The 19,166-nt window shown below is 52.0% G+C and overlaps 1 protein-coding gene across 3 annotated transcripts in view; it reads left to right on the top strand.

Annotated features, from left to right (window-relative positions):
• Positions 1–1,013: 1,013 nt before the first annotated feature.
• Positions 1,014–19,166, top strand: part of GAS7 (growth arrest specific 7) — a 184,350-nt gene continuing 166,197 nt past the window's right edge. For 2 of the 3 annotated variants that reach the window (XM_031467634.2, XM_031467633.2), the window contains exon 1: positions 1,016–1,617. In XM_031467634.2, coding sequence (XP_031323494.2) covers positions 1,484–1,617 — 134 coding nt within the window. In that variant the 5' untranslated portion in view covers positions 1,016–1,483. Of the gene's footprint in view, positions 1,618–19,166 lie in introns of all 3 variants that reach the window. The other variant, XM_031467632.2, reaches the window with a different exon arrangement.

Below are 19,166 nucleotides of genomic sequence, written 5' to 3'. Positions count from 1 at the left end.
GATTGGTTTGGTAAAGTGTATCCAGGAAAGCACAGTGAGAGATGAGGCTGGGGGAGGGCCTGAAATGCACAGGCTGAGAAGTCAGTACTCAATGTAAAGGGCAATAGGGAGCCATGGAAGGTTACTGAGGAGGATGTAAGGATAGGCAATTAGAAGTATACAGAGAAATTAAAGAGTCCAGCTATTTACAATTTAGGAAGTGGAATTTAAGTTTTCCTATAGAGTAGGCTAACAAAGAAAGCTGTCTTTTACTTCTATATCCTCAGTTTAAGGTCAGCTTCCTTCAGCACCTAGGTCCACTGCTCCCTGCATAGCAGGAGCTTGTCCAAATGAATTTTGCAGTTATCTGGCACATTGTGTGGAAGGTGGTAGCCTCCCACTAATGTTTGTTGACTGAGTAAATGAATGTAGACTCCTCAGCCTGGCCCATCTCTATTTCAAGAGGTCTGGCACCCAGGGCCAGCCTCCCCTTCGCATGCAATATCATGAGGGCTGTTTCTCTCACCTTCCCTCTCTTCTCCTTTGATGCCCATCGACCTGCTTCCAATTCTACCAACTCGGGTTCCGACTCCGTCGCCTCCCCGCTCTGTCCCTCCGGTGTAACACGCTGCCACCCGGCTTCCCGGCTGAGGCGCCTGGCTTCAAACCTGTCTTTCACCCATTGTCCAGTTTCCGGTGAGTCAAGTATAACCCCAGGTTCAACCCCTATAGTGACGGCCACAAACACATTCCCTCACAGGCACCTCAGAGGAGGCGCCCGCCCGCCACGGGCCACCAGGCCAACAAAACAGGCAGAGACGGGCGTTTCTATTCCCGCGGCTCTCGGTGGCGGTGGGGTTGTGAGCCGGGAGACCCCTCCCCAGTGACCAGCCCCCTTTGCGACGGAGCGCCCGGCCCTCAGCGGGCGTGGCCGCCCTGGTCCAGCCCCCGCCCCGCCCCCTCGCGCCGAGCGAGCCCCCGCCCGGCCGCCAGCCCCCTCTCCACGTCCGCCGCCACTCCCTCGCCGCGGAGCCGGGCTGAGGGGGATGCTCCGGGTCCCACCTCCGCGGGGAGCTGCGCATTTCCGCGCGCCAGAGCCGCCCGGGCTCCGGTGGGCCCTCGCGGCGGCTGCCCGCGTTCCGCGTCCCCGGGAAGTTGTCTCCGGAGCCCGCGGTGCCTGGGTCTCCTCCCCCTGAGCCCCGCCCCAAGCTGGGAGCCGTGAGCCGCCTGGCCCGGGGGCGTCGCCGCTCGCTCTCCGAAGCCCGCGAGTCTTCGCTTCTCTGCGCGGGGTGTGCGTCCCCCGCCCGGCCGGGGACCCCGTGCACCCCCGAGACGGCGCGCGCCCAGAGCGCGGGAGCCCGGAGCGCCGGGCGCCTGGGATCCGGCGGAGCCGCTGCCCAGCCCGCTGGGCTCGGCAGGGATGCAGGCTGCGCTGTGAACCCGGGCGCCAAGGCCATGTCCGGCGCCCGCTGCCGGACCCTGTACCCCTTCTCTGGGGAGCGGCATGGCCAGGGGCTGCGCTTCGCCGCGGGCGAGCTCATCACGCTGCTGCAGGTCCCGGACGGCGGCTGGTGGGAAGGCGAGAAGGAGGACGGGCTCCGCGGCTGGTTTCCAGCGAGCTACGTGCAGTTGCTGGAGGTAAGAAGCGAGGGCCGGGGCTGAGAGGCCGGGGCATCCGTCCTCGGCGTGCATGCAGACCTGTTGCCCGCGCCGCGGAGACCGGAGCCACCCCTTCCCGAGGGGCACCCGACCCGGGGCCGCGCGCTCCTAGGAGCCGCGAGGGCGGCGGGCGCTCCTCGGGGCGTGGGCAGTGCGGGGCTCGACCCCCGAGCGCCCCCCGTGCCGGGCCTCGCGAGCACATCGTGGCCGCCCCGAGGAAGCGAGAACTTGTTGCCTGTATGAGTTCTGGAGCGAGCGGGCGGGCGCGTTCCGGCGGTGGCCGGAGCCGCCAGAGGGCTGCCGAGCCCGCGGTCTGGGGAAGACGCACGGAGGATCGGGATCGGAAAAGTGGCACCGCCTGGGCCCCGGAGCCCCGAGCCTGCCGACCCGTGTACGGTCGTGCTGCGGCGGGTCGGACTGCCTGACCGCCTCGGGGCCGCCCACTTGCTGGTCAGCTGCGCCTGGCTGGCCACCAGCCCGAGCCCCGTCCGCAGGCTTGATCCAGGCGTGCCGCAGCCCCCGGCCAGCGCCTCCTCCCCGACCCAGCTTCCCCAGGCCAAGGTTCAGAACCTGAAAAGTGGCTTGTCCTGGGGTTCTGGCCTGGCCCCGGGGCTTCACAGGACCTGCTGAGCCAAGCCAGCTGGCTGTTTATTGTCTGGGTGACAGTTGGGAGGCCTCACTGTCCTCCCATTGCAGAGCTCATGGTTACAGACTGAGTGGGATCTGAAGTTTCTAAAGTCCTTTGGTGGGGGGACGCGGGGGATTACGGGATGTTCCCTTTAGTGAAAGGCTGCGCGACCCCAGGACTGCTGTAGACACTGTGAGCACACAGGAATATTCTGGCAAAACACTGTCCAAATCATAGAGATTGAATTCATTAATAATTTAACCTCTGACCTACTTCATGAAGAACAAAGTAGCAAATTTTGACTGAAAATACTCTGTGCAACTCCAAAAAGAAAAAAAGAAAGATAGAGGCGAATTGGTTATGGGTGAGCTTGCCTGAGAAATAGCCCGTGGAAACATTATCAAAAACAGAGCCTGGCCTCCTGCAGGTACGTCTCTTTCAGGTTCGGGGTAACCAGCAAAATCTCCCCTAAATGGATTAGTAGCATTTGAGTAAAGTTGAGGCTAGAAGGAGCTTTCACAGGCTGTCTGCTGAGTATGTTTGGGACCTTCTGGGTTCTGTAATTTGAGAACCTGTGTGCGTGGGAGAGGCTCAGGTGTTCCTCAGCTTTCCTGGTTCCCTTCTTGAGATTCAGGAGTGAAAGAAAGCGAGTGAGTTGCTACTTCTGAAGACCTGGAGCCTCCTGTTTCCAGCCCAGAAGCCCTGGGAGAGACTATTATAGAGTCCTCCGGTGGCCACAGTTTTCCAGGAAATACTGATGTGGAAATTTGGCTTCTGGAGGTCCGGTGAGGAGCGTCCCTGGCTGGACTGAGCCAGCTGTGTGTTGGGTGGGGGTGAGGCTGCTGTGTTTGTAGGCTGTGTTAGCAAGAGTGAAGTGGCTCAGCTTTCTCTTCCTGGGGAAAGTGAATCAGACCCAGGGGAACCTGCAGAAAGATCATCTGGGACAGTCGTGGGTGTGTCAATCTCAGTTCTGTGGCATACACATACACAGGAAATCTCTGTCGCCTAAGGGGCTCTCAGACGTCTACCCATCTGTGTGAGCAGTACCCCAGAGGAGCCTCCATTTGTTCAGCACCTACTTGGCATGGTACATACATGGTCAGCAATTCACCTGACAGCCCTGGGAAGGGGAGGCACTATCCCCATTTTATAGGCAGACAAACTGAGTATGAGACAGGTGAAGGCAATCACCCAAGGAGTTATGTTGGTATACTTGGTTAGTGGCTCAGCTGACTGAATGTTCCCATGTCTCTTTTAAATCCAATACCCTGGGCCCAAATGTACCAGAAGGCAAGTGAAGGCAGGATCTGGGTCTTTGTGGGAAAGGGCCAGTGCAGCCCCTGAGGTCAGCATGCTGGTGACAGCATCCATGAGGGGAGGCTGGGATGCTGGGGTGACAGTGAGGGCAGTGGCTCCTTCCCACATAGAGCATCTCTTCTGTGAACCCTGAAGTTTGGTTTCACCCAGAGCTGGCTGGTTTTCCCAGCCAAGGCAGGAGTGGGCCTCAGCCCTGGGACTCTTTTCAGGGCAAAACAGATGCAGTTTCAACAGGGCCCTTTGTGTCTGGTAACCTTGTGCATGAGCAGGCTGGACCTCAGGGCTGGGTACAGATGGAGTATATGCAGGTAGAGTCCCTTGGGATGGAGTGAGTCCCCAGAGACAAAGTGGATGAGTGGAGAATGCAGAACTCCCGAGGGGTCACTGGTGGTGGACTGGCCAAAGTAACGAATCCTGAGTCTAAAGGAGCACCAGTCATGTGTTCCTCAAGGCTGGCAGTTGGTGCAGAAGCCAGGAGGCAAGAGAAGGGGCCCAGGGATACGAGAAGTGGAAAAACCTCCGCTACTGGGGTGCCTGGCAACGAGCTTGCTGGGAGCATGGAGTTCAGACGGCCAGGGGAGCTATTGGGGTTACAAGTACAGACAGAATGGACCTCACCAGCCTCCTGCAGGAGGAGGGGGAGGGTGGGTACACAGCTGAGATGGCACCGCCAGCATCACCCCTGCCCCAGTGTACCATGTGCTCTCTGGTGGAAAGAGTGATTCCAGGAAACCCCATCTTGGCAAAAATGTGCTAAAGATTGAGAGCAGTGTGTGCAAAATGAACATGCCCCGAGTATTTCCCCCTTGTGCATGTGAAAAAAGGGGAACCAAGTGGCCCTGGTTTACAGGAAGCATGTCCCATGAAGGGGAGCTGGGAGCTGACTGAGAGGGCCAGAAGATCTGCCCTGGTGGCCAGCCAGCCCTGGGGGAGAGGCCAGTTTGGTGGAGGTTCTGGTTCTGGTTACTGGGGAAATCTCTTTGGTCAAGACCCCAAGGAAATGGTGGGACAGGGTGGCCACCAGGGAAGCCTCAGCCAAGCAGTGATGGTGGGCAACTAGTGGCTGCAAGGATCCTGCAGGTGGGCAGCCTTCCAGAGGGTGCTGGGAGGAGGGAGCCAGCTGCTCCCAGAGAAGGGAGGAGGCCTAGCAGATAAGGCCCACAGCTGCCCAGGAGTTATCAAGGCCTTTAGATAGAAGCCACCAGAAGCATCTTTCTTGAGGGTCTGTTCAGCCATGAGGAGGGAGAGAAGCTGAGAGAGACATGGTCAAGAAGGAGCCGAGGTGATGCTCTTACCTCGAATGAAGAGAGGAAATTAGGGATGTGGAAGATGCTGTAAGACGTCTTCGAAAACGGCCAGAGCTCTTGGGAAGTCATGCTGGTGGGTAATAAGATTGGAATGCAGACACAACAGCTTTCCTTGAATGAGGGTGCTGTTCTCAGAATCCATGACCTGGCTGCAAGGTCTGGACCTCAGAGGTACTAACAGAATATGAGACTGCCCACCAAACCAGTTGGCTGCAGAGGGTCACCCTTGGACTTGACCTCCTTCTCTCCACCTTCTGTTCTCCCGTTTTGGGTTCATGTGATTGTGCTGCAAGAGTTTACAAGATGTGGCTGGGGGGAGAGGGATACAGAGCTGGGGATGTGGGCTGGGCTGTAGATAATTAAGGGATAATGTTTTATCCATTGCTATGTTACAAGCCACCCCCAAACTTAACGTCACAAAACAACCACTTACTATCTTCTTCATTTCTGTGGGTCGATGGGGCTCAGCTGGGCAGTTCTTCTGGTCTATCTTGGTTCCTCTCGCGCATTTGCAGTTGGATGGTGGCTGCCGCTAGGGTCCTGGAGGCTCAGCTGGGCTGGAACCTCCAAAATGACATCTTCACTCCCATGTCTGGTGTCTTGGTGCTCTTCCCCGGGGCCTCCCTCTCTGCCTGGCGTCTTATCCTCTGCTGCCTTTCTCTTCAGCAGGGGGCGGTTGGAGTTTTTACATACTGGCTTCCAGGAACACAGAAGTGCGAATTGCCAGGCCTTCTCAAGGCTTAGGCTCAGAACTAGCACATCAGTTCCAGCATGTCCCATTGGTAAAGTGAGTTGCAGGACCAGTCCGGATTCAGTGTGGGAGGGAGATGCAAACAGGTGTGGATGCAGCAAGGCAAGGTTTATTGAGGGCCATTTTGCAAACTGGCTGCCTCAGAAGGGTAGTCTGTCACCATCCTTGGAGGCTTTTTTTTTTTTTTTAAAGACCCCAGGGATTACTTGGAGTGGGGGAGGGTATATAGCTCAGTGGTAGAGTGTGTGCTTAGCATGCACAGGGTCTTGGGTTCAATCCCCTGTGCCTCCATTTAAAAAAAAAAAAAAAAGACACCAGGAATTTCTTTATCCCATAGGACAAATGGTGGCAGCTGAATTTGAAACCAGATTTTCCTGTCCCTGAAGCCTGGGGTCTGTCTCCCGGGCCATCAGCGCACCAGCCCAGCTTTTTCAGGTCGGGGCTGTTGGGTGCTGGTTATTAATGGACATGGTGTATCTGAGCTGTCTGACATCTAGCAGGTACTTGCTGGGTGGCGCAAATTGATTTTCATACCGGGCTTGTCTTTCTGTAACGTGGAAATTACCTACAAGGGGTGTGACCTTGTCCCTCATGCTGATTTTTTTCAGGCGGTCGTTAGCTCTGTTCACAAAGTAAAATTAGGGCTGGTGTTTTGTGGAGCATGTAATTGTGACCAAAAAGATTCAAGTGCTTTCTGGAATCATCACTCAGTCATCCTGCCCTTTGATTAGGGGGCTGTGGCCCGAGTTTGTGGCTCCCTCGGTTGGAAACTCTACCTTGGTGCCACCCTCTCTCTGCCTCTGCTCCAGGGGAGCCCCCCCCTTCACTGCCGTGTGCGGGTCTGGTCAGGTGGCCACTTCACAGGACTTCAAAGCGGTAGGCAGGGATTATGGGTTCTCTGGATTCGGGGCATCTTCACAAAAGTTCCCTTAGCAACAAGTCGGCAGGAATCCCTGACATCTGTTAACCACCACGTGAATCCCTGCCGTCCGTGACCAGCTAGAAACATGAATGAGATGCTGACGGGCTTGTATTCTTCTCAGCCTGGAAAAGCCCAGCTTTTATCTCACAGCCTGGTTGACCTCGTCTACGAGCACGGATGCTGGACTCCACCTGGCTAGTGAGAGAAAACATTTGGTAAACCAGGAAAGCTCGGATCTGTGTAAGGTGTTAGGGTCTTTGTCGGGCCCCTCCAGGGGACGTGCTTCTCCCGGCTTGCTCCCTCATTGCTCCCAGCGGCAAGGCAACACGTGACAAGCTCTTTAAAAAAATGTCAGCACTGGTCCCCCCGGTACTTAACTGCAAAATGAGTATATTCTAGTCTCCCTGCAATGGCGAGCATCTGGGTGGTGGTTATCCCCATGGGGAGATGTAGAAATGGTGGCCAGCAGGTCGGACTGGCTTCGGACTGGCTTGTCCTTTGGAGAATTAGAGCCTGGGGTGACATTGTGGAGGATCCATTGCAACGAGTGTGTGAATTGTGTGAGGTTCTTGTGGATTCCTAAGAGGACCCACCCACCCCTTCTTTCACATTTAGTGTCACCTGTTTGTCCAATCATCTGATAAAGGTTTGTTAGGTTCACTTCCTGGCTCTCTGTGTTTCCCTCACTCTAGAGCCAGTGTCCAGACTCAGTCTCAAGGTACTCACTAGTCACATGTCCAGACTCAACTCTTCATCTCTTTCTTCCCTTTGCTGCCTTCTTCCCCCACCCTCCAAAGCGTCGTGAATGTCCCTACCATCTCGCTCTCCATCATGTCACCTGCCTCTGCCCCTCCCCTCCCCCGCCCTTTCCCTCCTGTTCATTCTGTTACCAAGCCTTGTCTGCTCTCCCTTAGCAACATGCCTCGAAGCTTTCTCCTTCTCAACGTGCGATGGCAAACTTTTTCTGTCAAGGGCCAGGGAACATTTTAGGTTTTGTGGGCCAAGAGGCGAAACCGAGTTACAGCTGCATCCCTGTGTTTGGTAGAGCACCGGAGTCGGCGAGAAGCTGCGAGCGCCCATCTGGTCTCTGTCACAGCTACCGAGCTCTGCCGATGAAGCATGAAACAGCTATCGACAGTCCCGAAACCAGTGGGCGTGGTTGCGTTCGGATAAAACTTTATTTTTGGATCTTGAGATCTGAATTTGTGCCAGGCAGTATTCTTCTTTTGCTTTGATTTCAACCATTTAAAGATGGATAGCTCATTCTTAGCTTATGGGCTGTGTGTAGTTTGCCAATCCCTGTTCAGAAGTTGATCGTTCATTCATTCAACAATCCCTAATTTGAGCACCTAGGGTGAGCTGTGGGTGCTGTTGTAGGTGCTGGAGGTGACGCAGTGAAAGGCATAGAAAAGAAGCTTACCTTTTAGTTGGGGAGATGGTAAACTAGCAAAAGAAAAGAAAGATAATTTCAAAATGGCATGGGGCCAAAAAAAAACAGGGTACTGTGACAGAGTAGGGGTATGGGGTGGAGGCAAGGGGTTCCTTAAGACTCTCAGGGAAGGCTTCCCCAAGGAGGGGGATGCCTGAGCAGAGACTGGAGTGATGCAGACAGAGGAGTGCACCATGTGAGTATCTGGGGGGAGTGTAAGTACCTGCACTACAACTGCAGATAACCCTGAAGAGGGGAGTGTGTTTCATATGTTGTAGAGAGCCAGAGTATTCCCGAATGGATAGAGAGCAGGGAGCCGGGGCAAGAGAGGCTGGGATGTGACACAGAGGGAGGCAGGTAAGTTGCAGAGTTGTTTTTTACCCCCACAATGTGCAGAACTTGATTTTTCTATGAGAATTGCTATTTCGAGTCTCTATTCTGCATGGTGGAAGAGATGTCAAATAATTTGAGGTTCCTTGCCTTTCCCCAGGTTTGCTTTATGTGCTGGTGGGGACTAAACCGAAAACAGCATCATTCCAAGGGCCCAGCTGTTCCTCAGTGTCATTTGGGCATCTGCTGAACTGTCCTTCCCCGTGTGGGGCTCTGTTGTCCACCCAGACTTTTGCCAGGGACAGACAGACGCTTGTCTGGAGCTCCCTCCTCTCCTTCTCAGCAGTTTTTGGGAGGACTGGCACTGTCTAAAGCTGCTTCTGCCTCCACTGGTGTGCTGGTAAATGTTGAACAGCCAGCTTTGGTGGGGTGGAGGGTGGCAGGCGGAGAGAGAGAGAAGTTCTGATTTGTAGCATTTACCAATTTCCAGGGTGTAAATACTCTCGCTGTGGCTGATTTCAAGCTACCAATGATTATTTTTTTTTGTTTTTTGGTGGGGTAGGTAATTAAGTTTACTTATGTATTTTTAATTGCTTTCTTCTTTTAAGTGGAGGTACTGGGGATTGAACCCAGGACCTCGTGCATGCTAAGTGTGCACTCTTCCACTGAGCTGTACCCTCCCTATCAATGATTTTTTAAAATTGAGTATCTTTGACATACAATCTTGTGTCAAGTCCCGGTATATACCGTGTTAATTTGATACATTTATATATTACCATGATAGTGATATTTAACACCTCTATCATGTTACCTAATTATCCTTTCTTTTTAGTGGTTGGTAGGTGTCTGAATGCAGCAGAAAGACTTCTGGTTTGAGGGAAGGGGCTGTTGTGCTCTGATTTGTTTTGGAAAGCTCACCTAGGGTGTAATGTGGAGAATGGATTTAAAGAGGGCAGAGGGGAAGGAAGAAGATGAGTTAGGAAGCTCGGAGCAGGGCGATGGGAGTGGAGATGCTGAGATAGAAGTAGGTGCTTTGGGCATGTGTTTTGTCGATCGATCGAATCAAAAGGACTTGCTGCCGGATTGACTGTAGGCGCTGAGGGCCTCACCTCTGCAGGCCAGTTGTGATACACACTTCCTGTTGTATTTTCCTCATCTGTGCATCGTCCATGCTGCCACCAGAAACCACTTCCTTAAAACAATGAGGTAAAAGGCAAATAAAAATTGGGAAGAAGTTCATGCTCTTAATGCAGAAAGTACTTTTAAAAATGATTAGAAAAGAAAAAAGGAACACATCATTATAAGAATGGGCAAAGAGCTTGGATAGACACTTTATCATAAAAGATATGCAGTCATCAGCATATTCAGCCTCACTAGTAATCAAAGAATTGCAAATTTTTTTGTAAAAGATAGCTTTGATGAAAGTGGTTAAAATAAAAGAATGAGTGTTGGCAAGGGTGCAGGGAAATTGCCATGCGCATCCTGGAGGGAAATTTGGCAGTATACCTTGAAACCTTAACGTGCATGCCCTCTGGTCCAGCAATTCCACGTCTGGAAATCTGGGCTCAGGAAGCGTCTGGTAGGCACGCTGTAAGCACCAGAGTGCCTTTCGCAGCACTGTTTATAATAGAGCACAGATTGGCCACGCCTTACCTGCCCATCAGGAGGGACTGGTTAAAATAAGGTTCACCTGTGCTTCACACAGGCCAGACACGCAGAGGGAACTCAGCTCAATTTTATAAATGAAACATTTTTTGTCAGTGATACTAAGTGTTTTCAAGGAGTTAGCATGGTTCAGACTTTGCCTTATGACGAGGCAAATAGAGATAGTGTTTCCAAGAATGAACTGTTTTTTAAAAGCAGAGACAGTGTTTCCAATGCATGCTCTATGTGTTCTTTTGTGCCAAGAACAGGTTGAAGGGATGCTGGCCTGGCCCAGGACCATATGCTTTTAAATATCCTCTGTAACAGCAAATTTTTGTCTTTCGAGGGGTGGATTTGATTTTTTTTTTTTTTTTTTTTTGGAAACAGGCAAAATTCATTTGGAGCCAAGTCTGGTGTGTCTGTACATGTGACTGTCTGTCTATCACCTTGTCGAGAAAAGGATATAAAGCAGCTTACCAAAAAGCATACGGTACAATAAGATAAAAGCACAAATACGTGGGGAAATCTAGGGGAAGGAGAAAATAAGATGACTGTTGGAGTGAAGAAGGAAGAGTGTAGAAGGTAATTGAGTTAAGTAACACTGTTCAGGGTTTAAAGAGAGGTCCTTTTCTCAAGGAAAGATGTGTTTGAGCCATTCTCCATAGGGAGTAAGAGAGATGTTGTGAAGATGGTGGCATCGGGGGCTTAGGTGCTGTGCCAGTCAGGATGGGTTAGGTGATGCTGCCATAGCAAACGACCCCCACATCTTAGTGCTTGAAAACAACAGAGGTTTGCATCTACCTCATGCTAAAAGTCTGTTGCAAGTGGGTTTGGGGCTGTAAGACCCTCCAGGACCCAGGATAAGGGAATAACCACTGTCTGGAATCCTGCTGGTGATCATATTCATCCCGGAAGTGACACATGACATTTGTGCTTAGAACTCATTGACTAAAGCCCAGCCATGCTAAAGTTCAAGTGACTGTGGAAATGCACTCTAGCCACATGCCCAAAAGGAGAGAAGGGGAGAGCTTCCTGTTCGTGGACAGCTCCTGGGACCACCAGGTGCAGCCTCACTCAGGGGGATGCCCCGCTTCTGGGCTAGTTCAGCCTCAGTGTTTTATGACCATACTTTGAGCAGTGCTTCTCAAGCTGGTTTTGATGCCTCTAGAGCAAGACTTCTGGGTCTTGTTGGCTGGATTCTGACTTGGTAGGTCTGGGATGAGGCCTGGAACTCTCCATGTCTGATGAGCTCCCCTGGACTTCAGCCTCACAGGTGCCGTTATCTCCTGAGACCAGGATGAACTCTGACTGGTCTTTCAAATCACTCCCTCCCCCGAGCTATCCTGGCATCTTGAGTGCTGCTGGGCGCACCAGTGGATTCTTGGCCTGATCCCAGACTGCCTATGATTTTTTTTTGTTTGTTTGCAGTAAATGCATCTGTCACAACTTTTGGTTCAACAAAAACAAATATTTATATTTGAGCGCCTACTGTGTGGGCCAGGCTCTCCACAAAGCTGTATCAGTGGATACAGCCAAGACCTGGGGCCAAAGTCTTCCTCTGGGAGCCCTTGGGGATGTGCTGGCCTGGCCCCTCCAGGTGACTCTGGTGGGTGACTTCTCTAAAAGACTTGTCACTTAGCATCCATTGTTCTTTCTCAGATGCCTCAATTCCTCCTCTCTTCTCATTGGCTTGTCAAATGCACTGAGGACTCCAGGATTCATCAACAAAAAACTAATTGAGTTGTGAGAACCCTTCAGAGATATTTTAAAAAATTCTACAGAAATGAGTCCTTGTCTTAATTTAATCACGACAGGAATTCTTGAGCAGTGGTTCATGGAAGAATGAGTGTCATTGAGGCATTTGTTTTTGATTCGTGACACAATGTGGAAATAGAAATAGAAAGTTGGAGTCGACTGTTTTTATTTTAGCAAGTGTTTTATTGATAAATGGCTACAAACCTTTGTTGTGCTTGGAGTGAAAAATAAAACTTGAGTTTTGAATAATCGAGGGCATACCACAAAATCTACTAATCTGGTACTCAATCTTATATTTTCATATTATACAGAAGGTTCTGGATGCTGGGGCCTCTCTCTTGGTGTGGGCATGTGGAATCTACCTGTATGACATTACCATGAAGGGCTTTAAGGCCAGCACGTCTCAAATATTAGTGTGTGTGCAGATCACACGGGGCTCTGGTTAAAATGCAGGTTTGGATTCGGTGGGGCTGGGGCGGGGCGGACACTCTGTGTTACCTAACTGGCTCCCAGGTGGTGCTGAAGCAGCCGGCCTCTGAGCCACGATTTGAGTAGGAGAACATTTGAACACCCTAAGGGGTTTTTAAGTTTGCCAGTCATGATTAAATCCTGGAATTAGATTGGATTTCGGTTACTTTCTTTTTTCTTTATCCTTTGTGGATGATATGAGGCTACACAGGGTCATGGAAAGAACACAGATTTTGGAATTAGACTTGACTGTGAGAGGACAGAGGTGTGGAGATGGGGGAAGCTGGTGTTCCTGTTTGCCCAGAGGGACCTTCCATCACAGGTGGAGGCAGGGCTCAATGTTTTACCAGATGAGGAGCCAGCTGTGGAGGAAGAGAGGCTGGGGGCAGAGTGGTGAGTGACGCGGCGGGCGTGGCGGGCCCAGCGTCTTGACTGCAGTGCGAACATGATGGCAGAGAGAGAGCCTGGAATGGTCTTGCCAGGTACCAACAGTGTTTGGAAAAACGTGCGTTGGGGATGTGGCTGCCACATCTCAAGGCAGTTTTTTGGTTCCAAGGGGATGCTGGTTGCCTTGTGTGGTTGGGTTTGTGGGCTTGAATGTGAGCCCTGCAGCTACTTCCACTGCTTGGACTTGTTCAAGGACGTGGCCAGAACCTCCCTCCATGTGGGCCTCGGAGTGCAGGACAAGAGTGTGGCAGGCAGCTCTGGGTTCAAATCCTGGCTCCGCTCTGCCGCCTGCGAGACCCTAGGCGAGTTGCAGAATCTTCCTCAGCTTCCTTGGGCTCCTGTGAGGGTAGCTGGCACCTTGTATACACTCTGTTAATGGAGTCTACATCCCACACGTTCTGGGGATCCTGCCAAGTGGAATGCTGAGAGCTGCCAGTTAATTGGGGCTCCCATTGTGGGCAGGAGCTGCTGGGGTGGGAGAAACCTTTTTCTATGGGCCCCTCTGAGATCAGGTACGAGACTGTCTGGTTGCAGCATTGTGGTCAGGGCCTTCCCACCCATGGGCACAGATCCCCTGGGCATCTTACTAAATGCAGATTTGGCTTCTGACAGTCTGGGCTGGGGCCTGAGAGTCTGCGTTTCTAACAGGCTCTAACACAGAGATGCTGCTGGTCTTGGGCCCACACTTTGACTAGCACGACTGGAGAGCACTTTTGGGGGCGGTTTTCAGGACACAGGTCCTACTAGTTAAAGGAAGTGAACCATCGCTGCTGGCCGGTTCTAGTTTTCTGAAACTGCTGCAGAATCCTTGCCGTTGCTCAGGCCGGGCTAATTAGTCGTAATTGCTTCTTTCCTGGGTCTGATGGGCCCCTGGCTGCCCGGATGCTCCCAGAAGAGGCTCTTACAATGAGAAAGAAGCTTTGTTTGTTGGGAGAGGTGATGTGTAAGAGGCTGCTACAGGATTTAGGCTTTCCTTTTAATCTTTGCTGATCCTGGGGCGAAGGAAAGGTTTGTTTCAAGGATCTGGATGGAAATTCGCTTTTGCAAGTGTTGCTGTGGGGCTCAGAACAAGTGGGCCCGTGCCCTAGGGCATGAAACCAGAGTTGGTGGTGGTGCCACAAAGCAGGCATCCTCTTTGGCCCCCCGGGTAGAACACGCAGGCCTGCACTGCTCAGACTTGGCCTCTCTTCTCTTGCCTGGATGGCTGCCTAAAAGCAGTGGCTGTTCCTTTAATCCCTCAGTGAAGTCCCTTCTCCACAATGATGCCACAGTGATTTTTCCAGCCAGTCTGATCACGGAGTGCTCCTGTTTAAGACTTTCCTTAGGTTTTGCGTTGCCTTTAGGATGTAAGACGACTTAGCTTTGCTTATAAGGCTTTTTGTGCCGTAGCCTCTGCCTCTGTCCCCAGCGGTGTTTTAGCCATTTCTCCATATGCATAATGCTGTCACATCCAGGTGGGACCACTCAATTCTGGGATGTACCTTGGCTTTCCTGGGTGTGTCCTTGGCACGTCCTGCTTTCTTCTCCCTGACATGACCTTCCTCCCCATCCTTTCTTTACTCCCATCCTGTTTTCTTTTGATTTTAACAGCTCTACTGAGATATAATTCACATACCATTGTAAGTGTGTGGTTCAGTGATTTTTTCCCAGCATGTTCATAGGGTGGTGCATTCGTTACCAGGATCAATTTTAGAACATTGTCATCGCTCCATCTCTGTTAGCAGTCACTCCTCGTTTCCCCACCAAACTCCAACTTCACACGACCACTAATCCACTGCCTGTTTGTAGATTTGCCTCTTCTGAACATTGCATATAAATGGAGTCATAGAATTGGTGGCCTTTTGTGTTTGGCTTTTATTTCACATACTATTTTCAGAGTCCCTGCATGTTGTAGCATAAATAAGTACTTCATTCTTTTTTATGGCCGAATAATATTCCATTGTACTGGTACATCATATTTCATTTATCCATCCATCAGTTGTTGGACATTTGGGTTTTTCCTTTTTGACCATTAGGAATATTGCTCATATGAACCTTTGTGTACAAGTTTTTGTGTAGATAGGTTTTCACTTCTCTTGGGTATATAGTTAGGAGTGGCATGGCTGGGTCCTATGGTAACTCTATGTTTAACATTTTGAGGGACTGCCAGACTTCTGCAAGGTGGTGACAGCATTTTACAATCCCAAGGGCAGTGTATGAGAGTTCCAATTTATCTGTCTCCTCACCAGCACTTATTATCTGTCTTTGTAATTATAGCCATGGTCGTGGATACGAAGGGGTATCTTACTGTGGTTTTGATGTGCATTTATCTGAGGACTGAGAATGACGAGTGTCTTTTCATGTGCTAATTGGCAGTTTGTGTATCTTCTTCGGGAAAATGTCTATTCAGATTCTTTGTCCATTTTTGACTGCATGCTTTGTGCTTTTTTTTTTGAAGGGGGAGGGAATTAGGTTTATTTACTTTTTAAATGGCGGTACTGGGGATTGAACCCAGGACTTCGTGCATGCTAGGCATACAGTCTACCACTGAGCTATGCCCTCCCTGCCCCTGCATTATTCATGCTTTTTGCTGTGATCTCTTTTCTTTTTCTTTTCCTTTTAGCCAGATGAACCTGTTCTCACTTCTTAGCTTTGGGTGTTAATCTCCTGGGAAGACTTCGCCGACACAGCTCCCCTGCATTCTTCCAGACATCTTAGCACTCACCCCACGGTGTTGGAACAGACGTTGCCTCCACTGCACTGTCAATGTTTCGAGGTCGAGGGTTGGGTCTCTGATCTTTATAGACTCAGCATGCAGCGCACAACCAGGCGTAGGCGGACCATACATAGTTCAGTCATTTTGACCATGGCGCCGCCGAATACATGATTCTGGGTTTGCACCCATGATAGCTATTTGGTTTCAAAGGGGACAAACAATAATAAAAGACTTCGCAGAGTGATACACTTACGGAATCTCTACTCCCCACCCAGACATCTTGAACGTGTGGACTGTGTGTCCAGGATAGATGGGGAAGAGAGTGTGCAGGACTCAGGGCAGAACATCCCCCTGTGGGAGCAAATAGCTTGGGTTACATGAGGTAGGATTGTCTCCTCGTCCAGAAGTTGCGGCACACCATGATATCCTGCTGGAGGGAGAAACGGGCAGAGGAATTTGACCTCCCTGGGGACTGTTTGATTGCTGGGTCATCCTGGAATCCTAGAGTGGGTCTGTAGATCCTCTAGTGTAATGCTGTTTCCAGCTGATCTGACCTGGGTTTGGATGCTGGCTGGGTGAGACTTTAGGGCATGTTGCTTATCTGACTTCGGACCTCAGTGTTCATATCTTTAAAATGGGGATAATGAGGCTCGTATCAGAGGATGATTGTGAGAGTTAGAACTGTCTACTTGGTTGTTAATGCTCTGCAGAGAGCCTGGGGCCAGGGCCTGGAGGTGCTGGTGGCCACCCATCACTCAGGGTTCTGGTCACTATTTTCTTAACTCCAGACCCCTGGGTCATCAATTCTGGTGGAGACCTTGTCTTTCTGGCTCTTGTCAACTCAGCTCAGTTTCCATCTTGGTTCTTCCAAGTAAGACCCTTCCTGTCAGGTTTTGAATCATCATTGAAGATGGGTTTGGAAGTCACGGCCTTTCTGCGGAAGGACCCTCTGCTTTGCCATGGCGTCTTTAGACCACTAACTTCAACCAGAAATTCCCTTTTTGAAATGTCACAGTTGTCTGAATCGCCTCCCATCTGGACCCTCCCTGACGGGGCTAAACCTCCCTGGGTGTGTGAGCAAGATTAGAATCTTAGCTGCAGGTCAGTAATTAAGGGGAATTTTGTCTCAGAGCCTGGGGCAGATAAACCTGCCTGGAAATGCAGATTTTTCTGCAGCAGGTTGCATCCAGAGGCCCTGGGTGCGGTCCTGCTCGGAGTGAGGGATCGTAGGACCTGGGGATATTTTCAAGTTGGTGTGTGTGTGGCGTGGCGAAACAGCCCTTGATTCCTTCTTTCAGTCAGCCAGCTGCTGGATTTCTGAGCGCTACTGTTGTAGGTTCTTTGGGGGCGAGAGGGTAGCCCAATAGTGGGAACCTCTGCCTGTGTCCCAGGTCCCCTCTGCCCAGGCCTTCAGGGTGGCACTGGTGAGGCTTCTGCTCATCCTTGGCTCCCCTCTCATCCCCCCGTTAACCGGGGCACAGAAGAGAGAAGTCTCCCTGGGCTCACTGCAGCCCACCCAGAGGAGAGGGCAGGGAGGGTCTTCCTGCTTCTGACTCCTGCTTTGGAAAGAGGAGGCAGTGTGGCCTTCAGGAAATAAAATCTATGGATGCGGATCTTCGAAAGGTCTCTGCTTGCACCCTGACCAGGTGACTGACGCACACTGATTGGGAATTTGGGATCAGAGCGACAGCGAGCTGGGGTTTGCAGGGGTCCGTGCAGACAGCAGTGGTCCATGACCTGATCTGCGTGTGCCCTTAAGGAGCCCTGGGGTGGCTGTGGCCACAGAGATCCTGGTCGTGTTTAGAATTTCAGGTGGACTTCCTCCGCCTCACCCCAGAGAAAATAGGATGAAGGTGTAGCCAGGCCTCCTGCTCATCTGTGCAGAGCCCTCTGCATGGAGCCATTCCGGGTGCGTCTGGCTGGTGGCGAGCCCCTCTGGTGGGGGAGGTGTTGGGAACAGCTTGGCCAAAGCATTACCAGCCACTCCGGGGGACTGTGGAGCCAGCCCTGGCCTGATCCCTGGGCCCTTTGCTCCTGACTGTGCCCCCGGCCCAAGACGACAGCTATGCTGCTGCGTGAATGGGAGGCAGAGCCAGCCTGAAGTCTGCGCGTCTCCCAGACCTGGGGTTCCCTGGGCTGGCTTCTGGAGGCCGGATGCAAGCGCTTCTGTTCTGGCCACACACACTCCTAGTGGGCTGTGGGCCGGCCCTTGATCACTCCTGTTGAGAGTGGCTCCGGGAGACTCCTCCAGGAAACCTAGGGCCCTGGGGAACACGGTTTGGAAAGCCCAGTATCAGGTGCTGCTTGGGGGAGGGGTTGTGGGCGGTGGGGGAGGGGAGGTGCCACCGCCGAGTGTCGTGTCGTTCTGGTTTGTTTCTGAGTTGGGTGCCAGGGGGAGGTTGGGTCGCTTTGTTACTTAGGTGGCTGGTCCGCCTTATTATTAGTCTTGGGGAAATGATTACTTGGAGAAGCAGCAGCAGGTGTAAATTGTGCTTCACTGGAAATCGTCAGGACTATATATATATATATATTCAGCTGTAGCTGCGAGTCTCTTGCAAACGAGGACCAATGTGAGATGCAGGCAAGGTGGAAAGGATTACAGCGCAGACCTGCCACTGGCACGATTGATGGTCACGGACTCACCTGCACTTGGCTTTGTGCGGGAGGGGCAGGAGGAGCAAGGGTTGTTCCTGGAGGGCTGGACCCCACGTGGGAAGGCTGGAGGGAAGCGGTTTGAAGCTGACTGACGTCCCCCTCCACCTCGCCAGAAGTGGACAAGTTTTCCGTTAATCTGCTTCTTAGTAAATATTCCTTGTTTCCACTCAGCCAGGAACCCCAGGCTTAGAGGTACTGTCCCTCTCCCACTGGCCTCATGTGGCCATCCATGGTGTCCTCTTAAAACCTGGGTCCAACAGAGGCATCTCCCCTGGCTCCTGTTGCCCCGTGTCAAGGCGCTCCCTGTCGGGGCGAACACAGTCCTTCCCAGAGCGCACCTGGCCACCTCACCTGCCCTCCCTGGTACACCGTGGTGCCTTTGGCGCAGCTGCCTTTCTGTCTGGGGTCCCTTCCCCCTTCTGCCTGCCTGGGGAGTGAGCACCCGCCTTCAGATCCAGCCTGAGTGTGGCCTTTGATCTCTCCCCAGGCCTCCCACTGTGATGACACTTAACCTTGTGGGACTGCAGTGACTTGTTTATACAACTCTTTCCCCTCCTGCACTCTGAGCTCCTCCAGGGCAGGAAAACTGCCCAGCCTGGCACAGCGTTTGGCATCCCTGAGGTCTGGCTTGGTAACTGTGGGATAGCCAGCTGGATGGATGGATGAACCAAAGAGGATGGAGAGAGAGCTTGTCTTAGAGAATTGGGCACATCTTGCTCTGAATTCGGCTCATGGCTGAATCCACCTTTCTCTGAAAAGATGTAAATCGCCTTGGGGTGAGGCTTGGGGTCATGGAAGGCCCCGGTTAGAAGGGGACGGGTAGCCAGGTCAGCTTAGAGCTGAACATCAAAGTAAGGCCACTGGGGCCTGGAGAACAAAGCTCTTTGGGCTACAGGACAGGACACCCCAGAGTGGCAGGGGACAGTTGAGCAGGTATCACATGGGCCGGTCCCCCGACCTGCTTCTTAGCCGTGTTGCTGCAGGGACGGGTGAGTGAGCCCAGGACTCTGTGGACAATGGTCAGAAGCCATGGGTTCTGATTGTAGGACCTTCTACCCCACACACCTTTTGACTTTTTGACTTTGCAAAAGTCATTTAAAAGTCTCTGACCTTCAGTTTCTTCATGTGCAAAGGGGAGGTGACCCCCATTCTGCTGCCTCTTGAGTTGAAAGGATTTTCA

This window comes from Camelus dromedarius, chromosome 16, assembly GCF_036321535.1.
Source record: "Camelus dromedarius isolate mCamDro1 chromosome 16, mCamDro1.pat, whole genome shotgun sequence".
Lineage (NCBI taxonomy): Eukaryota > Metazoa > Chordata > Mammalia > Artiodactyla > Camelidae > Camelus > Camelus dromedarius.
The sequence above is the reverse complement of the archived record's forward strand: the minus strand, read 5'-3'. Positions and strand labels throughout refer to the sequence as shown.